Genomic DNA, 21,222 nt, shown 5'->3' on the forward strand with positions numbered 1-21,222 from the left:
CTCTTCGTATGTTGTCAGAAATACAAAACATTTCTGCTAACTCTGTTTTTTGTCTCTTCCATATAGGAAGAAGGTGCTAGATTTCTACCAGCGGGCCTGCCTCTCAGGGTACTGTTCGGCTTTTGCATACAAGCCGATGCATTGTGCCTTGTCCTCCCACCTCAATGGCAAGTGCATAGAACTAGTGCAGGTCCCTGGGCAGAGTGCTATCTTCACATGCTGTGATCTGCCTGGAACAACCCCCATCAAGCAGAGTAGTCGGAGGAATAGCTGGAGCTCGGATGGTATGTGTTTTTGTTCTGTCTATAGTAAGTTCTAGTAGGCTGAGTGCTCTTTCTGGTTGATCTAGAGCTGTAAGAACATTGTTGCACTAATTAAGCACTAAGGGTGTCTGGAATAGATGCATTTCCAAAAGAAGTAATGATGTAGCAGCTGCTAAGTATGACTCTGGTTCAGCTATGAGAGCTTGCACGGTAGTTTTTTTGCCTTGGGAAGTCTGTTTCTTTATGCGTGCAATTGTGAGTCAAGACTTCTGTTTTGTTGTTTTTTTTTGACGCTTAGTGTGCTATCAGACTGATTTTATGGAAAGCACTTGTTTTTTCAATGCAACTAAACATTTGAAGGTGTGTGACTATTCTCCACTGATGGATTTTGCTGCTGTACTGAAGGATAATGTTCCCAGTAGATGTAGAGTTGTATCTCTCCTCCAGAACAGCAACTGAGAAATAAGTACATACCATTACATAAAGTGATACAAGAGATTCTATTGTAAGACTAACCTCAATTTGTTTCTGCCTTGGTCTCCCGTGCTGTAAAACATGAGTCCATCAGCCTCTCGTACTCTGAAGCCTCTCTGCCTCAGCAGACTTATCATGCTTATAAGCACAGTATGATGTATTTAAAATGCACATGCAAACATTATGCAGCACATATCCTCTACCTTTCTGCACCAATTTCTTGTGAATGATCCTTCTGTTTTGTCTTTTTCCTCTACATGCTGTTTCATACTCTTGGTCTCACGTGTGGGGATGTCCTGAAACTGCTTCTGTGATTGGGTGTGCTGGAACAAATGAATGCCTCTTCAACTTTCCTCCATGTCTGTGTATGTGTGTGCTGTGTGTTTCTGTGTCTGGATACTGTGTCCCTTCACATTACCTTAATGGCCTCTCCCACCATGTGTATTCTTATTTGACGCACATCTGGACTCTTGTGTCTCAATGTGATGGTATTTGTTTGCATGCCTGAAGAAGGGATTGGGGAAGTGATGGAGAAGGAGGACTGTATCCAGGCTCTGAGTGGACAGATCTTCATGGGAATGGTCTCATCTCAGTATCAGGCCCGTCTGGACATTGTCCGCCTTATTGATGGATTGGTCAATGCCTGCATTCGTTTTGTCTACTTCTCCCTGGAAGATGAGCTCAAAAGCAAGGTGAGCTGTCTTTGCTGAAACCCCTGAACTTGCATGTCCCAGCTGTCAAACTGGAGGGTTTATCTCCTATGCAATGTAAGGTTAACCTGATTCACTTCCCTAGAGGGTCCAGAAGGTACTCATACGCCAATATAGCATTGGTCTGCAGTACTCTTCGTGTGGATAGCTACACTAGGCTCTTTTTGCCTGTTCTCCTCTAGGTGTTTGCTGAGAAGATGGGTCTTGAGACTGGCTGGAATTGCCACATATCTTTGACACCTAATGGAGATGTGCCTGGCTCTGAGATCCCTCCTTCTAGTCCCAGCCATGCTGGCTCCCTGCACGATGACCTACATCAGGGTGAGAGAACTTCACCTAATCCACTCTGAATGCCACATGTTTCCTGAATGGTTCCTTTAAACCTGTTCATAGCGTTCTGTTTCCTTGCCAGATACCCGATCCTTCAGATCTTTGAGCACAAAATGGGATGGTACTGAGTGTGCATGTGTGAGTGAGAGTGCCTTACACTTATATATTCATTTATTAAGTGTGTATATATATATATATATTCATATATATTTATGTATATATATATATATACTTATACATTCCTACCCAGTCAGTACTCTAGCTGTTGGAAACAAGCATCCTTCCATGCACAAATTGCTATGCTTTTACAAGTGCTTGTTTGTGATTTTGTTTCTTGCTAAAATGGTGGTTAAGCCACTGAAGATCACTCTTTTACCTGTTAAGTAGTCTTCTTTTACTTTAAGCAGGCTTCCATCACTCTCCTTCCAAAAGAAGAAAGTGCAGAGACCAGGCTCACATATCTTCTACTGCACACATTAGTCATCTAAAAATACTGCATCTTAGATGATTGAGGGGGATCTAAATGTCGTTAACTTAAAAAATAAGGCTTCACATTTTCTGACTTCTGCAGTGCCGTGTGAATATATCATGTAAGTGGCACAAGAATGGCAAAGTTTGGTTTGGACTTACTGTTTATGCTGTCTCTGCTCCAGTTTCTCGAGATGATGTAGAGGGACTCCTACTAATGGAAGAGGAAGGACATTCAGATCTCATCAGCTTTCAGCCAACAGACAGCGACATCCCAAGCTTCTTGGAAGACTGTAACAGGGTGAGGCTCGTTTTCCTTATCCTTTTCCCTGTGCTGTTGTCATGGTTGCTAGTATCATAACAACATATTGGGGAATTCACTTTTCAAGCCAATTCGTTGACTGGTTCATATCGGAACTCTAATTTTTCTCCCCCACTTCCAGCTTGGAAACTAGGGGCTGGGAAGTGTGGATTTCTGTAAGTTAATCACTTTTGCTGAATGTGTTTATGTACATCTTCTATGGATATTAAGAGGGGAGATAATGACCTGCAGAGTGGCCCTGAGAGGCTCATCTCAGTCTGTCTGGATCCCCTTGTCTTGTGCTGTCATACTGACATTACAAACACTAAAGGACTGCACAGAATGCCTGGCACATCAGTGTAGAACAGGAAGACTTCTAGTGGCCTGGAAAAACCAGCTTCTGTCTGTATTTATCCTGGGAATCATAATTCTAATTTCAACAATTCCTCAGTGTCTACCCCCCTAATACACACACTCCTGCTTAGTCTCCTCTTTGTCTTTTTCAGGCCAAACTCCCACGGGGGATCCACCAGGTCAGACCTCACCTGCAAAACATTGACAACGTGCCTTTGCTGGTGCCCCTCTTCACAGACTGCACACCAGAGAGTAAGTAGCACAGAGTCTGGGTTTGTCCTAGAACTAGCTGTAATTACTTTCCCCATCCATATTCACTGGCTCATCTGGGTGCAGACATTACTGAATAACATAGATCAGAAATCCGAAAGGGCATTTATTAATTATCCACTATTGCTATGTGTGGGGAGGCAGATCTTTATTTTAATACAATTTTCCTTATCTACAGAAATGGGCTAAGAGTCTCTTCACTTGCAAAAAAAAAAAAAGAGACACAAGTAAACATCCACAATGCTACTGCTTTTTATGAAGTGTTATTAGTGTGCTAGGAGACTATGATCTGTGCTTGCAACCTTTGCTTCCTTATGTAACTCAGAAATCACCTCCCAGAAGTATTTTTCTCTGGCAGTTACCATGGCACCATTAGCTGCTTTGCAGTTTTTGTCTGCAGAGACCCAAAAGAACACCATTTCTTTTTCTCAGAAACACTATTTTATCTAGAAGGTATGATTGGTCAGCTGGCAGATACCTGTCCAGTCTACAGTGTAAATCCCAAGCATCACGATGATTTGACATTAAGTACGTTTAGGCACAGTTTAAAGGAGTGACAATGAAAACCAGTTACAGACTGCTCTGCCTAGGTGCTCAGTATATTTAATCTTCCTCTGGCTGAGGTGAGAAACTTCATCTAACTTCTTGCTGTTCTGCAGACCCAGGTGCACCAAACATTTAGATTAGTTATTTACATAGGCAGCTGTAGAGAAGGTGGGTGTTTTTCTTCCCTTGGACTCTTCTAGAAGACTCTCATCTGCAGAGTACTGCGCACAGAGCTGCAGAAGAAAAGCCAGATCAAAACACATTTTCGATTTAGAATCCTCAGGAAGACATTAATGAAAAGATTAAGGACTTAGAGGTAGGGCTGGGAGTGGAGTTACAAGGACTTGTCTGAGCAAGGCTAAGCATGGTGTGCTTCATTACATTCTTTTTGTTCCTTCAGACTTAGAACATCAGTGAGCTGCTTCTGAGCAGAATTTGAAATTGTCTATTTCAGGTTTGAATTAAAGTAAATTTAGTTTCTGCTGTTTTCTAGCAAGACCATCTGATGCTGAAGCCATTTATGTTACACAGGGTATACCTAGAACTCAGGCTAGAAAGAGACATGCTAGAGGTACAGATCTCTGGGTTACAGCATTGTGAATCACAGTTCAGTTCCTTCAGTAGGCAGATAAAAAGGGCACTTGAACTGCAGTTAGTTACCAATATGATCGTGCCCTTTGACTTTGGATCTGACTACACATGAGGAATACCAGGAGGGGTCATTTAAAAAAAAAAATCTGTCTGCTCACTATCCAGACTACAAAGGATGTGTGAAACCTACATGCTTAATGAGATAATGCGCTTTCTCTTGTCCCCTTGCAGCCATGTGTGAGATGATTAAGATCATGCAGGAGTATGGGGAGGTGACTTGCTGTCTGGGGAGCTCTGCCAACCTTCGGAACAGCTGCCTCTTCCTGCAAAGTGATATCAGGTTGGACTGGATTCAGAGTTCTCTTTTGCCTTGGGGTTATGTAGTGCCCAACCATGGGTCACACCTGAGGACTGTCAGGAGGATTGCTTTGTCTGTTGTTGTTAGCTGGGTGTGTCACTAATAGGGACATTTTAATGGTGTTGGGTGGGATCCCATTACTTTTGAGTTGAGTGACTGCTTAGAGAAAAATCTGTAACAAGGAATCAGTCTTTGAAAGGAGGCTGTTACTCCTGCATGCTGAAATATTGCTCTCCAGATAGAAATGCAAAATCTTCCCATTACCCAAAATAGTGGCAGTGTCCCTCTGGATCAGCCAGTTTGCTGACCTTGAGACACACATCCAAATATATTCATTATTTCTCTGAGAATGACTGAAAGCCTGGGGTGATTGATCCTGAATCTCAGCTAAGGACTTCACTACCAACATGGCACAGCACAAGTTTACAGGCTGGCCTGCAGTTGAGAACAGTTTCTCCTCTGGGATGAGGTCTTTCCCTAATGCTCCTGTGTCGTCCTTACAGTATAGCACTGGACCCTCTCTACCCATCCCGCTGTTCCTGGGAGACCTTTGGCTATGCCACCAGCACCACCATGACTCATGCCTCTGATGAGCTCACCCCACTGCAGCTCTCAGGACATCTCAATAGCCTGCCTTGTTCCATGTCGTTCCGCCAAGAAGAGAGTACCAGCATTATAAGGCTTATAGAGCAGGTGAGCCAGACATATCCCCTTTCTAGTTTTCTCTATCTTTGGCCTGCCCCTTTCTGCCTGCAGCTCATGAGGAGCAAAGCCAAGAGCCCATGAGAGCAGTCTTGTTGAGTTGCCTGCAGTGAGCTGCCAACATTAGCTTTTCTTGGGTCTCCTGTCCATTGTGCTTTTCTGCACAAAAGATTCTTCCTGTCTGACCCTTCTGGTCCAATATATGGAGGATGACTGGGAATGGTGCCCTCTGGTACCACAACAAGAAAATAATTCAACTAAATGGGACATAAACTTGTTGAGATTCACTGGCTGGAAAATAATGCATACTAGAGTGAGGCATCAGCCCAGAAAATCCAGGAGGTTTAAACAAACCTACTCCTTGATTAAATTCTGTCCTTCCATCATGACATCTGCATCTAGGCAGAATGCCTCGCCTCTCCTGCAGCCCTCATGATCTGCCCCTGCCTGCTGTTGGCTGATAACTGCTCCCATCACAGTGAGGGCTCTGAGGGTTTGTGCTTCCTTCCAGGCCCGGCATGCAACATATGGGATCCGCAAGTGCTTCCTCTTCCTGCTGCAGTGCCAGTTGACATTGGTCGTCATTCAGGTGAATCCTGGCCTGACTGGGGACAGCATTGAGGACAGGGGTGCTGGCAGGGATAGTGGGTGGCTGCAGTAGAGCAGCCTCACAAGGTGGGGAGATAGCCTTCAGGCAGTTTAATACAGCATGTTTAAAAAAGTTACAATAACGACTATAAGATCCCAGTCTGCACTGCCCCTTCTCCTTGACCCTCCTACAGAAGTTTCTGTCCAACTCATTTTTCCTCGGAGAAAAGCATCACCTGCAGTGCCTGCCCTAGCAGCCTAAGAAGTATGGAGGGGCTGTGCAGCAGCCCACTATCAGATTGCACTAGTGTTCTGTGGGAAAACGGTGGCACCTGGGGATAACAGGGCTGTCCTAGCACTGCTCACACTCTTCATTCTGGACTGTTCCTGTCTAGTTCCTGTCCTGCCTGGTACAGCTGCCTCCCATCCTAAGTACCACAGATATTGTGTGGCTCTCTTGTTTCTGCTACCCACTGCTCAGGTGAGTGTCAGGCAGGGTGGAACATCCTGCTTTCAACCACCTACCACACAGACAATTCTCCCAACCTGCTATGTCTATGAGGAAAGAAAGTGACATCACCCACAGCATGCTAAGGAGGCTGCAAAGGATTAGTCTCAATGCCTGCTATGACAAGGTGTTGGAAAATACAGATAGGAGTATTTTTGTACTGCATGCTACCTGAGAGCTTATTTTATCTTATGGTTTGAGCTTCCACCTGAGAATCATTTCCTAACCCTGATTCTGCTGCACTGGCTGGGGTGTGATGGAGAGCATAGGGTGTCAGGCAAAGGCCAAGGTACCGCAAGTCAATTCTCCCTATAACACATTTGGGAGTTGCCTCTCTCCATTTCCTCCTGCCATGCCTGAGAACTGCAACAGCATACAACTGAAGGAGTGGGATACAAGCGCAGTTCAAGTACTCACCATTTAAGTGCCAATGCTCCAGTCCAAGAAGGTTCTTTAGTTTCAGATGTTAGCTCACAAAGCAGATTTTGTGCCTGAACTTATTAATGAGAAACTAACCTTCCTTTTTCCAGCATTTCACTCCTGGGCAAACCTCCCCACAGCTCCATCATGACCATGGCAACAGGAAAAAACTTGACTTCTATTCCTAAGAAGGTAGGTGGCCCATCATATAAGAATGTTTCCTCCTTCCTTCTCTTCTTTGTCCCCACACTGATGCATAGCTGTGGACCTGTGCTAGCATAGGCCTTCCCAAATAACTCAGTAAACTGATCTGTGGCATAAGCAATCCTTACCAAAATTCTTGCGTGGATGCAAGGAGAGCTTCTTGTTACCCATATGCCTATATAGCAGATTGACAGTGCAACATCCAGAATCTGTACTGCATCCTCTGATAGTTCATGTTGGGGACCTTGGGCCAGTGACATGCCTGTGCTACTCTACTGCCTCTCCGTTATCCACAGACTCAGCACTACTTCCTGTTCTGCTTCCTACTGAAATTCAGCGTGACCATCTGTTCCTGCCTCATCTGCTTTGGTTTCACACTGCATGAGTCCTGCAAAGAGGTGAATACAACCAGCCTCAATCTCACAGCCTGCCCCTCCATTATGCTGCGCAGGTGAGGAACCAAGTCTGGCACTGTAAACCCTCTTGCTGTTCCTAGGTAGAAGTGATCACTCTCTAACAAGCTTCAGGCTCTTGCATGAGCCAATCTTAATGTCTTTACAGAGGGCTGAGTGTTCTTCCTAGCTTTGACAATAGCACCTTTAAGGCAAAACCTGGCCTTGTTCAGTGTTGCATAGTATCAGGACAGCCCATTTTTCAAGTGATAAGCTGACTCCAGTCTTACACCTTGTTCTCTCAACTGTCAAAACAAAACATGGCCCTAGAGGGAGCAGGTCAGACTGTAAGTTCCTATCATTAACTTATTTCTTGTGTTCTCTCATTTACTAGCAATGCTCATGGTGCTCCTGACTGGTTTGGGACATTTTCCAATGCGCTTCTTGTAGCCCAGAAGCTCACAGCTGGCCTGATTGTTTTACACACAGGTGAGTCCTTATTCTCAGCACCCATCTCCCCAGTTCTAGGAGAAAATGCGCATCTTATAATGTATCTCCTCATGTCCCCATTATGCACAAACTCCATTAGAAGCAGAGACTCTAATGGCCTCCTGACAAAAACATGAAGTCCCTTATATTACCGTACATCACCCTAACAAATATATGCCAGCACCTTCAGAGTTGATTCTGTCTTTTACCTGCCTGGTGAAGCACCAATTGTGTTCCATCAGAAAGGCATCCTCTGTCTTTGTCTTCATGTAAATTAACTAGCAGGGTTCTACAACTCTTCAGAAACGTGCCTCACCTTACAAGTCCCTCCATTCCTGTCTACATCTTACAAAGAACCCCCATTCCTTCTCCCAAACATCAGTGGTGTAGCTGTGACAGCCCTGCAGGCTGAGGGGAGCCAGGCCCTGGCTGACCCTTAGCGCCTGTGCATGGTTGCCTGTCAGAGTAGCTCCAGCTGCTCTCCTGTCATCTTAAAGAGCCTCTGCTCTCTTTCCACCACATTATGTTGCACATCAGTGATTAGTAGAATATTTCATGTTGAGATGTGTAGGGTGTCCAAGTCAACAGATTTGAGAGATGGGCCAATTTTTGGTGTGCATTACATAAGCACGCCAGGCTGAGAAACAGCTTTGGCATCCCTTTGGTATTTAATGCTGTGCAGTATTATTACTGTACCTGCCTTTGCTTATTCAGGGACTTAGATTTGCTGTGGGCAGCCTGACCTGCAAGGACCTTGAATGAGAGCTTAGTTTCAAGAACATAAAAATTGTACCCCTTTGGAGTAAGAGATGTTGATGTATATTGTGAAGCATTGCATCTGTGTGAGAATGTAAATAACAGTCTGTTTTATCTGCCCCTGTAGTTTTCATATCCATCACCCATGTCCATCGCACTAAGCCCTTGTGGAAGAAGAGCCCCCTCTCCAACTGGTGGTGGACTCTCACTGTAGCTATTGTGTGAGTATCCCCAGGCCCTGATGAGGGATTCCAGAGTGCTGATGGGAGGAGGGCTTTAGACCTTCTCCAGTACCAGATTGCTGACGCAGAAAAGTGGTAGCATGAAGCACTGTTTCTGCATTGCTGAACTGCACGCAAGGTGAAGTATCCCTGTGGTGAATCTGGAGATAGTTTATCTGGGCCTGAATCCTGATGTGCAGATCCTGGAAAGTGTGTTAGCTCTGCTGAGAACTTGCTGTGTCTGTTTATGATCTTAGATTACTGGGGCAAGTAGCACAGACCCTGCTGGACCTGAAGCTCTGGGAAAACCTCAGTTCTCCGCTGACTTTTAAGGACATTTCCATCTCTCCAGTCTCATGGCTCCTGGGTTTTCTTTCCTTGATCCTGGTGGTTATCATCAATGAGATTGTCAAGCTGCATGAAATAAGGTATGGGAATTGTAGGGAAGATGCAGACAAAGGGCTGGATCCTTAATGCAGCTTAGTCTTGAGCTGCAGAGCAATAAAATACAGAGAACAGGTGGAGAATAAGAAGGAAAAGGTGATTGCATTGTGTAAATCACCTGGCTATTGTGTGCAAGCTCATGTTCTACCTCTCAGGGAGGAAGTACAGAGGAGGAAAGAAGGTCAGAAGAGGGCAGGAACAGTGAGACCAAAATCCCTGATCTCTCACCAGTGCAGGGGAGATCTGTGAAATGCCAAAAGTGGCTTGAAGAGGGCTGTTCTCTATATCTTGTCCCAGCAGGGACAGGGAAGCATTGAATCATGGCAGAGGAAACAATGTCTTCACACAGTGCCTGGATTGTGGGATGCATTTCCATGGGAAGTAGCGGAAACCAAGAATTGGCAGGCAAAGTTCTGCCTAGTACAGGGAGCAGCTAGAGCTGGGAGTTAACACTAATGAGCACTGATTCAGGAAAGGGAGTTGGTGGGGAAAGGCAGTAGGGATTACAGGGAATGTTGATGGGTACAGCTTCCATTTCTCTTCATGGAAGGGGGTTCATGGTCCATGGCCAGGGGTTCCTCTGCTTCTCAGAGCTGTGCAGCTCTGGAACTGCAGTGGGGCAGCTCTGCCTTTTGCCCCTCCATGTACTGACTCTGCTGTTTTTCCTGTCTCCTCCAGGGTCCGGGTCCGTTACCAGAAGAGGCAGAAGTTGCAGTTTGAAACAAAGCTGGGGATGAATTCGCCATTTTAAACCCTTTCAACTTGAATTCCCTGAGACCAGGGTCACATAGCAACATCCTACAAGGGGAGAACAGCTGCTCACAGGCTCAGGAAGTTTCCTTTCACACATACAGACCAGACCGCCTCCTTGCAAAACTGCATCAGCGCCTTTCAGGGGAGGCTCAGGCAGGGTTCTGCTGTTGGGATCCCCCAGTAGGTGTGCAGTCTCTCTCTGGCCTGCCAAGTTGCTCAGAGCCTGCAAGCTCTGCTGGCTGTTCAGGCTGCTCTTCCTTTATTTATTTATTAGTAGAGGTTTTTGTTAGTATGATGGTGATGCTGAAATCAACTGACTCCTTCATTCTGGGTTAGCAAATGTTTTTTTATTTTTAATTTTTTAATTTTTTACCTGATAGGATAATCTAGGGCCAGAAGGGGAGCTACAGGGCTGCTAAGGCAAGAGACTTCTATTGGAACCCATTTTTTTCCCTCTGCTTGCATTCCTGGATGATGCATGTGTCTGCATGCCTCGCATGCCCTCAGCGACCTTCCTCAGCTATCTCTCCTGCTGCTCTTGAGAGTATTGCGGGAATGTGACCTCCAGCCCTCACCTGGCACAAAGGGATACTGGGAAGGAACTCTGCTACCATGCTAGGAAAGCCCCCCATCTGTCATGGCCAGGCCTACCCTTTAGCGTTGTTGTAGCCACATGCCAACTGTTAAGTGCTTCAAGAGATGAATGGGACAGGGCTGTAAGACAAGCTGAGTTTAACTCTACTTCTGCAGAGCGCAAGGAGTTAGGAGGACTTGCACAGCCCAGCTTCCTCCCACCTATTTGAACCATCTATTGTCTGCTTTAATAGCCCTCAAAGAGGTAGGTTTATAACTGTCCTAATTTTTGTGATTTGAATTGCTTTATTACTTCAGTAAAATGCCTACTTGAGAGAGCCACAGCAACATTTGCAGCTAGAGATAAAACCTCAGACCTCCCTGCCACCGAGTGAGGGAGGTGTCGTTCCATCTGTATCTTGCAGTTGTGACTAACGTGGAGCTGGTGGGCAGCTCCTTTTCTAGCCTGAAAATGTGCTGTACCCAAAGCATAGGGATTCCACCCTCCCAGTCATGCCTTTCTGTGCTAGTACTTGGAAGTCTCTCCCCTCCATGCTTCTCCCCATACAGCTGTACCCATTCTTCTGGAGATATCTTCTGCTTGGCTGGGGGAAACATTCCACTGCTGGCTACTGCAAACCACAGTGTGCCCCCAATGCTGCACACCACTCCTGAGCTCTGATCAGACCCCAGCTGCACAGGGAACAGTGGTGTTGTTGTGGGCTTATAGTTGGGGGCTATGCAGGAGCACATAGGCTTGCCTACTGAAATATTTACAGCTCATGGAGATGTTGACTCTCTTCCTTGTTCTAAAACTGGTTAAACCTGACAAATCCTGGTTTTGCTTCTAGTATTAACACTACAGTACGCAGCTGCTGTTTCCCTGTGGTGTCCTAGGCTAACACATGCTGCTGGATCCCCAGCCCTACCTGCTGCTCCACCTCATCTTCCTTACATTTCAGCAAAAACAGGGAGCATGCACAGTGCTTGTCCTGCCACCCAGACCTTATCTCTTGCTCTGTGCCACTGAACTTGTGGTTGACAAAAGGCAGCAGCTACCAGGACCTGCTGGCTGCACCTTCCACGAGAGGCGGCGCATCCCAGGTTTCTTTCTGTGGGTGATCAACAAAAGTTACTGTTCTGCATCCTCCCTCCTGTGTTAAATCTGGGCAGAGCCAAGGCACAGTAAGGGAGCCTTTAGGATGGTCTGACATTGCCCTCCCTTCCTTCTACCATTGAGGCACCTGAGAACCAGAGTGAATGGCTTCAGGAAGTTTCCTACATCAAGATGTTTTTAAATGGTGTATATTTTATATTAAATTTTTGGGGGATGTATGTAAAAATATTTGATTTGTATTAAAACTTGTATTAAAAAAAGAAACAAATGCTAACACACACACATCCAGTATATGAACAGCAATAAACTACTGTCTTGGATAACACAGCCAGTGAACGCAGGATGAAGTCTGCACTCTGCAAAGTGAGGAGCTACGAGTGTGTGTGGCTGGTTGTGCCGTAGGGTCATAGTTGACATCGCTCACCTCTGTTGTAGGAACAGCCTGAAACCTCGGTACTCCCAGAATCCGACCCTGACACTTTCTCCCAGTTTTTGCTGAGCCTTCAGCAAATGAAACACAGTGGTGAGATGAGGCCCCGGGCTGCTTGTCCTGAGCAAAGGATCCAAAGCTGGGCAGAGGGACGGGAAGGCAGCGCTCACCCCCCGTGTGCGCATCACGTGCTGCTGTCACAATCGTAATGCTCAGACTGAACGTTTTTAAGCGTGCAGGGGGCAGGACAAAGCTGCTCCTCAGTGGACTTCAGACAGAGCAGGAGATGAGCTCGTATGATTTGACATGAAGGAGACAACCATGCAGAACTATGAAAAGGGTAAAATAGCCCGACTGTTTAATAGAATTCAGTCTCAATGGGAGTTAGTGGAAAACAAAACACATTATCAACACAAACAGAGCAGAAGGTTAAAACCTGTTGTCAGTCTAGTGATGACGTGGGCGATTTGTTTGGCCTCTGTCTTGCTGCACAGAGCAGGTGCAGGCAGGGTCGGTCCCAGCTGCAGTGCACATAACTTACACACCATACAGTAGCTTCAAAATAGAGATGTAGAGCTTAAAAAATAGGCATTCTTCTAGAAAAACCAAGTGTTTAATTCCCTTATTGACAGAGTGGCGTGATGCTGCCCTCAGGTGGCTCAGTGACAGCTCCACACCAGCGTCCTCATCCCTGACCCGAGTACAAGACTTGTGGTTCTGGCTAGTAAATATATATAGTAAATCACATTTAAAATATATACATTGGCCTTAAAAAAATTTACAGTTTATCAATGTCAGGAAAACAAACAAGCAAAAAACCCCAAAAAACTGGATTTGTCCCAGATCGACTCATGAGAATAAAGAACAGTTTGTAAAGGTTTGTGCAAACCTTTTGATAAAGTGCCACTGGCTGGAGCTATTTTGAAAGCATCGTGTCCACGATGCAGCACTTGCCTGTCAGACGTGGTCATTTCAATACACACAACATGGCCCACAAGAGCCACTTGGGCAGGTTCTGCTCCTCCATGCAGGGCAAGGAGCTGTGAACAAGCTCCTTCAGTCTCACATTCCCCAAAGGACTGGGAAAACTCAGCCTCTATAGCCACCTTCTCCCTCTCCAGTTTGGTTTTGTGTGGGACATTCTCTAAAATGGGTAGGAAATGGAATTTATTTTTCCCTTTGTTCAGAATTTTTCTAACAAATGGCACTTCAGTACAATCTTAGGTTCCCTTCTGGTGCTCCAGTGCTTTCATTTGCTTGGCATGCTGAGCACAAGCCAAGTTCAGGGCTCTTGGTCATATTTAGACATGCACTACTAAACAGATCCTGGAAGAGAAATCTTTCTTCAAACCATGCAGCTGCTCCTATTGCTCGGATGCAATGAGCTACCATTGCTGTTCCCCTGCTGCAGACACGGCTGTAACTGCATCCAGTGTGTGTGCACAGCAGCTGCTGCTGAGCTGCGTTCACCCCATGTGTGGGATCACCTCTCATGGGGTTAGCACTGCATGGAAGCCTGGTCCCAAACGCTGCTGCTGTGTAACAGCATTCACAGCCTGTGCCAGCATCTTCCTGCAAGGAGACTGCAAATGGGATAGAGGGAGTAGGAAGAAGGTCCACACCCAAAAAAAGAACAAAATGAGGGTTTAAAAAAGAACAACAAAAAAAACCCACCACTAACCATTCTGCTACGTCATCCCTTGAAGCACGAGGGCTGCACTTTGGGTAGGAGCAGCATCAGCAAGAGGCAGCCTCCATGGAATACACTGCTCTGGACTGCCTTAAACGCATCCGTGTGCGGCATTCAGTGCCACCGTCCCCATGACCGTGGGCACAGGCAGTGCCAGCCCCATCCTGGGAGGTGCGGGTCCCACCAGGGCTTTCAATCCACTCACATTACATGCTGCCTGACGTTGATGCGTTTGGAAAAGCAACAAATAAAGCAGGAATGTTCCTTCTCACTCTATGAGCTGCCAAATGAGGACAAGCCCTGTCTTCTTTCAGCTGCTGTCAGGCAGGGCTCTGCGTGGTAGCCAGCTCCATGGCAGCTGCCCAGGAAGGTCTTTCTTTTGACACACTGTTGGCAGGGGATAAATAATAAGAAGCAGGACTCAGTGCGGTGAGGAAAGAGAAAGGTCCCTTCTGGGGACTCCTCAGTGCAAGGGAGCGAGGGCTCCCCCATGGCCTCCAGAAGCACAGCCCTCCTGGGCTCTCCTTCTACCAGTCCAAAGGAAGATGCCCAGCTCCCTCGGAAAGCAGCAGCGGTGACAAGAGGCAAGGCAGCTCTCAGTGACGTGAGGGATGAGGAGGGCCATCCACAGCCCCAGCAGTGGTGCAAAGTGCAGGGAAGGGGCAGCCGGAGGGACCTGAAGGCACCGCTTGGTACTGATCCATTCTTCCCCCATCTCGCTGACAGAGCAGACAGAGGCAGGAAAGGGAAAAAAGGAACAAGCCTCAGTCCAGCATTGCATCCAGCTGGTCAGCCAGGTCATCAAACATATTGCTGATGTCCTCCAGGATGTTCCTGGCCAAGTGCATGGCCCTGGGGGGGCTGGGGAGGGAAGGGACAAATGGTTAGAACGCAGCCTGAAGGCTCAAGGTGCAGATGGGGCAGAGGCAGCCAGGATGGACTGGATCCTCCAGACACAGCCAAACCTCAGCCTGCTCGACCCAGCTGTCGCAGGCATGTGCTGTCTGCGTGCAGGTGGCTGCAGCCCGCACACAGCCCTGGGGCTGCCTGGGTACCCGCTGCTGCCTGCAGGGCTGGAGGACCCCAGCCCTCTGCCCATCCTCACTGATGGCTCCCCAGTTCTGTTCTCAGGAGTTTCACCCCAGCATCTTCCTCTCCCCCAAAGCCACCTCACCTCTGCACCTCCTCCGCTGTGATCTTCTTCTCGGCTTCCTGCAATGTGGTGATGCTGGTGTGCTCCAACCGCTGCTGGACCAGGGCAGCCCCTGGGGCAGAGGGCAAGGGCTTTGCAAACACTTTGCCACTTGCCTCCAGTGTCAGCGGGCTGGGACCAGCCGGGGACCCAGAAACATCTGGCATCAACTCAGTGGCTGCCCAGGGAGCGACAGTATGGCGGGAGGGCTGCAGGACCTGCTGGTAGATGGTCTTAGGCCCAGAGAAAACCAACTTGGTGGACGCCACAGAAGTGTGCTTGGCAGGGATGTCTGAAAGGGAAAAAGCCTCATGGCACGTGGTGGCACAGCTTCCCCTCACTGGGCGGGCTGGGAATGCCACATGGAGCCCGTAGTGGAAGGAAGGAGCCTCAGACCCTGCCACAACCCTAGAGACCTCCCCACAAATCCCCATACCTGCAGCAGGCATCCTCACCACAGCAGTGCCAAGCAGTTCTGTGGGGCTGGGGACTTTGATGGGGCTTGGTGCCTTCTTAATCCCTTTCTCCAGTGACAAGATGCTCTTCTCTATCTCAGCAATCCTGAAATCTACACTGTCATCATCAAAAGCATCACCAGCCAGTCCAGCCTGAAGTGCTGGCCCCTGTGTGGTGGGGCCCACGATGCTTACAGCCTGGGCCTGCGCATACTGGGGTGCAGAGCTGGCCCCCACCTCAGCCTGCCCTGCCATGCTGAATGCCTTCAGCACTGCCTGCAGCGGCTCCCGCTCTCTGAAGCGCGGCCGGCGCTTCACTGTGTCTGACTCAGTGAGGTTGAACTCCAGCACGGGCAGCTCCTTGGTGGCAGCACAGACAGCCGGCTCCTTCCCATCTGTGCACGGGGACTCTGCAGGCTGGGAGCCAGGCTCTGTGTCCTGCACTGCAGTGTCAGCCTTGGGATGCCCAATAGGCTTTGGTCGCTGCTTGATCGTTAAGTTGCCTTCTTCTGCAAAGGGGATGCACTCACTGGAACTGTTCTGGGAGGATGAAGAGACCTCTGGCTTGGCCTCTTCTTCTGTGTCTGAGCAGGCGTCCTCCTGCCTGTCCTGCACAGCCTCTGTCGTGGGAGTACTGGGCTCACTCAATGTCCGTCTCCGCGGCTTGTTGCTATCAAAGGGGTCCCGGCCAGAGTCAGAGAGCACAGTGCTGCTGGGATCACAACTGCCATGGGACTGATCAACCACAGCAGCCCTAGAGAGAGAGTCCTGAGCCACATGCAGTGGTTTCGGGGCCAGCAGAGGTTTGGGTGGATTCAGCCCTGGTGTTTCCTCCAGTGCAGCCACCAGGCTCCTCACTGTCCTGCTGCAGCCACTGTCACTGGGGCTGGCACCTGTGTCAGCCATGTCCTGGGGAACAGCAGGCTGTCGCTCAGGGTCCGGGGGCTGCTCACTATCCACTTCAGCAGTGGGAGTGCTGGAGACAGAACTAAGACGCTTGGGAGGCGGCGGCGGGGGGCCCTTGCGCTTGGCCCGGATGGCAAAGGACTGGCTGCGGGTCACCTTGGCCTCTGTCTGCAGGCAGGCTCGTGGCATCTGGCTGCGGCCTGGACGCCGTGTCAGGGTGGCATAGGAGCCCAACGTGCTGGTGGGCATCCCCTCCTCCTCCTCATGCTCCCCATCCGACAGCGCATAGCGGTTCAGGCTGTGTGACCGCTTCTTGTTCTTGGAGCCATCACTCCCCTTGTGCTGTTCCCCTGTCTGCCAGGCATTTGGGGCCGTGGAAGCCTTCAGCAGCCCACCAGGGCTGCACTGACTGTGCAGGTATGAGAAAGCTTTTGGGGCTGACGTTTGCAGGCTGCTCTTCTGCCCAGAGGAGAAGGAGGGATAGGAATGTGCCATGGTCTTGGGCTGCTCTGCTCCCTGGATGGAAGCGGTTCTTTGGGTTTTCAAGGAGACATGTGGGTACATAAAGACATATGGAGCTGTTGCCTTGCTGGGAGTCTGGGGAGGGGTACTGGGGGAGACCACCAGTGTCCCCACAGGGCCAGCACCTTTCTGAGCTGTCAGCCGGCCATATTGATCTGTGCCTTCAGGCAGGTTCCTCTCCTTGAGTGGGCTGCCCCCACTGCCATTGGCGAAGCCATTCAGCCCCTCGGGGGAGGTGAGCTTCCCACAGGGCTCGGGGCTGGGCTGTCTCTGCAGGCTGGCCAGGCCTTCCTTGCTATGGGGTGGCATGCAGGACTGCCCACTACTGCTGCTGCTGCTCTCTCCGCTGCCCAGGCTCTCCTGTGAGGGGCTGGAGAGGTGCCGGGACAGTACATGGTCCTGTGAGTGCCCTGAACCCCGGGACCGTACCCCAATGCTCTCCTGGCTCCGTGACATTCCCTGGCTGTTTTTGATGCTGAGCGTCTCATGGCAGCTGTTGGACATGGCTGTCTGGAGCTCATAGCTGAGCTCGCTGTCCTGGAACGTTGTCATTTTGGGTGTGTTTGGGGACTGGCACTCCCCATTCTCCAGTGACTCAATAGTGACAATGTCCAGGGCACCTGGGACTTTGTGTCTTGTCAGTGTCGCTTCTGCTTGGCTGAGGCTTTTGCGGAGGTCTTTGAGCTTCTTTACAGCCAGCATGATCTTCTTCTGGTGGCCTGGGAGAGAGTTTCAACAAGAAAGGGACATTAGGTTGGCTCCTTCCCTCCCAAGGCCTTTGTTTTTTGGCTGAGAACAGCCAAGGTCACACCATCAACCAGGTCAAAGGCCTTCAGGTTATCCAGACCCTGCCCACGGGAAGAGATAAATCAATGCCAACTTCCAACCAGTACAGTATGACTCCCGTCTGCCCAGGGCAGTCTTTGGGGATAGCCAGGAACTGCCCTTTGCAGGTGTGCAGGACATGCCTGCACTGCCCACCCTATGCAAGGTCAGGACATGGTGACATGGCCAGGAGACTCAGCTGCACTGGGCTACCCCTACACTGCAGCAAGGACTCACCCAGCTTATTGATGCCAATCTCTTGCAAATCCTCCCATGTCAGGTCCGTGACAATGGTGATGGAGTCGTAGCCATTGTTTACCAATTTTTTGTGGTACTGTGGCAACCCAATGGCACTGAGCCAATCCATCAGGTCAGCCTGTGAAGAGCATGGAGGTGCTGCCATGAGCATGAAGGGATGGGCACTGCCTTTACCCATCTCCTCCCTGCTCCTGTCTGGAAGGCTGCTGTCTTAGGATCTCTAGCTGCATTAATGCAGGCAGTTTCAGCATTCATTTACTTATAGCTTCCCCATCTTGTCTTGGGGAAAGGCAGCTCTGAGTAAAGAGGATCAAAGAGGACTCACCGGGATATAGTTAGGTAGCCACTCAGCTATACTAAGCTGCCCAATCTCAGTGGAGATCTTCTTCCTGTGGCCTGGTTTGGTCACACCGATGGCTGTCAGGTCCTAACACAAGTAGAGTGGGGCTACAGTTAGCAGCAGCATGGAAAGCATGGAGCAGTGAGCACCTACAGCCAGCAGGGCAAGGGGTGTTAGCCTGCAGGGAAGGACTTGCCTTACCTCTGGCGTCATGCGACTAATGGTGGGGACATCATAGCCAGCATTGAGGAAGTTGACAGTGTATGACTCCAGCTGGAACTCACTCAGCCAGTTGTAAATGGCTTCTGCATCCTGGGGAGAAGACAAGGCAAAGAGAAGTCTGTGACGATGGCTGTAGGGTTTGGTTGGGGCATGACAACAGGACCTCCTTGAGCAAGACCCACTTGTCCCCAGCATTCCCAAAACTCAGTCCCATCTCCCCACTGCAGCGAGAGTTGGGCAGAGAACCCCAGACATGGCCCTCCCACCCTGCATGCCAGATGCTGACTGGCCTGATTACCTTCCCCTCAAGGAGATGCTCAGGTCGCAGAAACTGGTGGGAAAAGACCTTGTCTCTAGGGGTGCAGCTGCCAGGGGTCTGGTGGCCTGGAGGCCCTGGCAGAAAGGACAGGGGAGAGGAGAGAGTCACATGGGAACTTGGGCACCACACGGCCCCAGGTACAGGGCACAGCTGTCCCCAAGGCCCCATGGTGTTGAGACATCCCTCACCTGTCGTGGAAGTAATCTGTTCATTGCATGGCTCTGATCCCAAAAGGTGTTCCTGGAGGTCATCACCAGTGGAGGGCAGTGGCTGAGGGAGAGGAAGAGTGAGTGAAGACATCCCTCTAGGAGGGCCTTATCCCTGGGATAAGCTCCAGCCCCACAGGTGTTTCCCCACAGCAGCAAATACATTTTGGTAAAGGATGCTCAGCTTCATCAGTCCCTGCTTTGTCAGGGGATGCAAGGGAAGTACAGGGCTCCATCATCATCCTGACTCAGAATGGGTTAACCATGTGGAGGAGCGTGGGTACAGCAGGGGTGGGCACACCTACCCTAGTGTTCTCGATGATGATGTTGGTATTTTGCCCATTGGTGCCCTCAGTGCTCTGTCCACTGCCAGCACTGCGGATGCTGCCAATGCTGCCCTCGCTGCCCACGCTGTTCCTGTCTCCTGCTGCTCAGGATAGGAGAGGAGGTTGTCAGCAGTGCCCTGGGACTGGGGCACAAGGGTTCCCATGTGACAGCACAAGGACAGCAGCAAAATCCAGCCTCCCCCAAGGTTCTTCCAGCCATGCATCATGCATCTGTCCCTCCTGGCACACACAGCACAGATACAGTGATCTGGGCTGGCATGGGACACACAAAAGGGACATGAGAACTCAGTCTGACTGAGAACACTGGGAGGGAAGGGGCTGCTCTATGGGTTCCCCTAAACTCCCTTTCTCTACAGTTGCTCCCTCTTGTCTAGCTGCTTCCCTGTGAGGATGTGGAAGGAGAGTCCCCCATGCAGGCAGGGCTGCGGGCAGAGGAAGGTCCCCAGTTGTTCTCCCTCCCCAGCTGCATCCCTGACCTGGGCTGTCAGGGCCTGGGGCTGTCCAGGTTAGGGTGAGGTGGCCATAGGATGCTGGAATGCTTGGGGCTGCCTGCTGCGGACACTCGTCGGGGAAGTGCTGCAGCTGTGGAGGGCTGCAGTCAGGGAGCGCTGTGAGGGCCCCAGGGCTGCCCTGGTGCTGGTGCGTGAGCGCCATGCGGGGGAGGATCATGCCTGCATTCAAAGACAAAACATGCATGGTCAGAGTTTGTGTAGAGACAGCAAGGGGGCACATCTGAGTCTCAAACCCCAAATTTCTACCCCACCAGTCACACAGCCTCCAGTTTCCACCAGAATCCTTTCTTTCCCTGCCACCTGGGGCTGCAGGGACCTGTCTATGGGAGGTGCTAGGAAGGGTGAGACGGTTTCACACAGGAGACAATACACCCAGGATGGTCACTGACCTGTTCGCTTGCTGATGACTTCAGCAATGGACGGGGGGAAGTACCCAACACGATCGGTGCCTTTCTGAATGTCATGGATGTGCCCCTTCCATCGCCCATCTGGATGCTGCTCCAGGACCTGATGTAGGGAGAGGAGGATAGGGCTGGTACTGTGGGCAGTGGTGGACATGGGGGATAGGGAGTAGGGAGCAGCCTTACCGTAATGATGTCTCCTGCCCGGACATTGAGAGCAGTTGGGTCATGGAGGTTCCAAAAATCCTTCAAAGCTCGGACCTTCAGGATTCCTGATGCCTCTGAACACAGGGATGGAGGAACAAAGGAAGGTGTCAGAGCACAGTGTGGCAAGGGAGTGGTTTGGGAATGGCAGGAGGAGAAAAAGAGTGAAGAGAGGGGAGAACATTAACACTGCAGGTAGGACTTCATCACTGGGGACCACTCATAAGGAGAATGGGAAAACATGTGATGGGGACTGAGCTACTGACACTTGCACCCAGGCTGGTTTATGACTACTGGGAGGGTGAGGGCATCAGGCAAGCTCCATTAGGAAGAAGTTCCTCTCAGTGCCAGGTAGGTCCTAGACTCAGGCAGGTCCCATCTCACCTCTCAGCAGCTGCTTGATGTCTTTGCTGGCATGTGAGGTGGTAAACTGGTTGACAATGTCCAGTGCTGTCTGGTTGTAGGTGTTCCTGATGTTCACGTCAACACCACCCTGCCCAAGGAGGGACGCAATTAGTGCGAGAGTCTGCAGCAGCAGCCACCTGGCAGGGGATGCGGGGA

The 21,222-nt window shown here is 49.8% G+C and overlaps 2 protein-coding genes across 14 annotated transcripts in view; one reads left to right on the forward strand and one right to left on the reverse strand.

Annotated features, from left to right (window-relative positions):
* TMEM94 (transmembrane protein 94) overlaps positions 1–12,168 on the forward strand; it is a 37,191-nt gene extending 25,023 nt beyond the window's left edge. For all 4 annotated transcript variants that reach the window (XM_015880263.2, XM_015880264.2, XM_015880261.2 and 1 more), the window contains 15 exons: positions 67–284; positions 1,248–1,429; positions 1,630–1,768; positions 2,431–2,546; positions 3,053–3,152; positions 4,539–4,647; positions 5,169–5,358; positions 5,879–5,956; positions 6,351–6,436; positions 6,994–7,075; positions 7,384–7,538; positions 7,874–7,968; positions 8,852–8,945; positions 9,203–9,373; positions 10,068–12,168. In XM_015880263.2, the coding sequence (XP_015735749.1) occupies positions 67–284; positions 1,248–1,429; positions 1,630–1,768; positions 2,431–2,546; positions 3,053–3,152; positions 4,539–4,647; positions 5,169–5,358; positions 5,879–5,956; positions 6,351–6,436; positions 6,994–7,075; positions 7,384–7,538; positions 7,874–7,968; positions 8,852–8,945; positions 9,203–9,373; positions 10,068–10,140 (1,888 nt within the window). In that variant the 3' untranslated portion in view covers positions 10,141–12,168. The remainder of the gene's footprint in view (positions 1–66; positions 285–1,247; positions 1,430–1,629; positions 1,769–2,430; positions 2,547–3,052; positions 3,153–4,538; positions 4,648–5,168; positions 5,359–5,878; positions 5,957–6,350; positions 6,437–6,993; positions 7,076–7,383; positions 7,539–7,873; positions 7,969–8,851; positions 8,946–9,202; positions 9,374–10,067) is intronic.
* Positions 12,169–12,592: 424 nt separating this feature from the next.
* The window catches only part of CASKIN2 (CASK interacting protein 2), a 31,499-nt gene continuing 22,869 nt past the window's right edge, over positions 12,593–21,222 (reverse strand). For 6 of the 10 annotated variants that reach the window (XM_032448291.1, XM_032448286.1, XM_032448289.1 and 3 more), the window contains exons 9-20: positions 21,046–21,154; positions 20,644–20,738; positions 20,446–20,563; positions 20,021–20,215; positions 19,503–19,624; positions 19,180–19,261; positions 18,971–19,065; positions 18,652–18,762; positions 18,436–18,537; positions 18,090–18,228; positions 15,127–17,746; positions 12,593–14,813 (exon numbers count right to left, since the gene is read on the reverse strand). In XM_032448291.1, coding sequence (XP_032304182.1) covers positions 14,717–14,813; positions 15,127–17,746; positions 18,090–18,228; positions 18,436–18,537; positions 18,652–18,762; positions 18,971–19,065; positions 19,180–19,261; positions 19,503–19,624; positions 20,021–20,215; positions 20,446–20,563; positions 20,644–20,738; positions 21,046–21,154 — 3,885 coding nt within the window. In that variant the 3' untranslated portion in view covers positions 12,593–14,716. The remainder of the gene's footprint in view (positions 14,814–15,126; positions 17,747–18,089; positions 18,229–18,435; positions 18,538–18,651; positions 18,763–18,970; positions 19,066–19,179; positions 19,262–19,502; positions 19,625–20,020; positions 20,216–20,445; positions 20,564–20,643; positions 20,739–21,045; positions 21,155–21,222) is intronic. The other 4 variants (XM_015880268.2, XM_032448292.1, XM_015880266.2 and 1 more) reach the window with 2 other exon arrangements.

The sequence above is a fragment of the Coturnix japonica genome, chromosome 18 (genome assembly GCF_001577835.2).
Source record: "Coturnix japonica isolate 7356 chromosome 18, Coturnix japonica 2.1, whole genome shotgun sequence".
Lineage (NCBI taxonomy): Eukaryota > Metazoa > Chordata > Aves > Galliformes > Phasianidae > Coturnix > Coturnix japonica.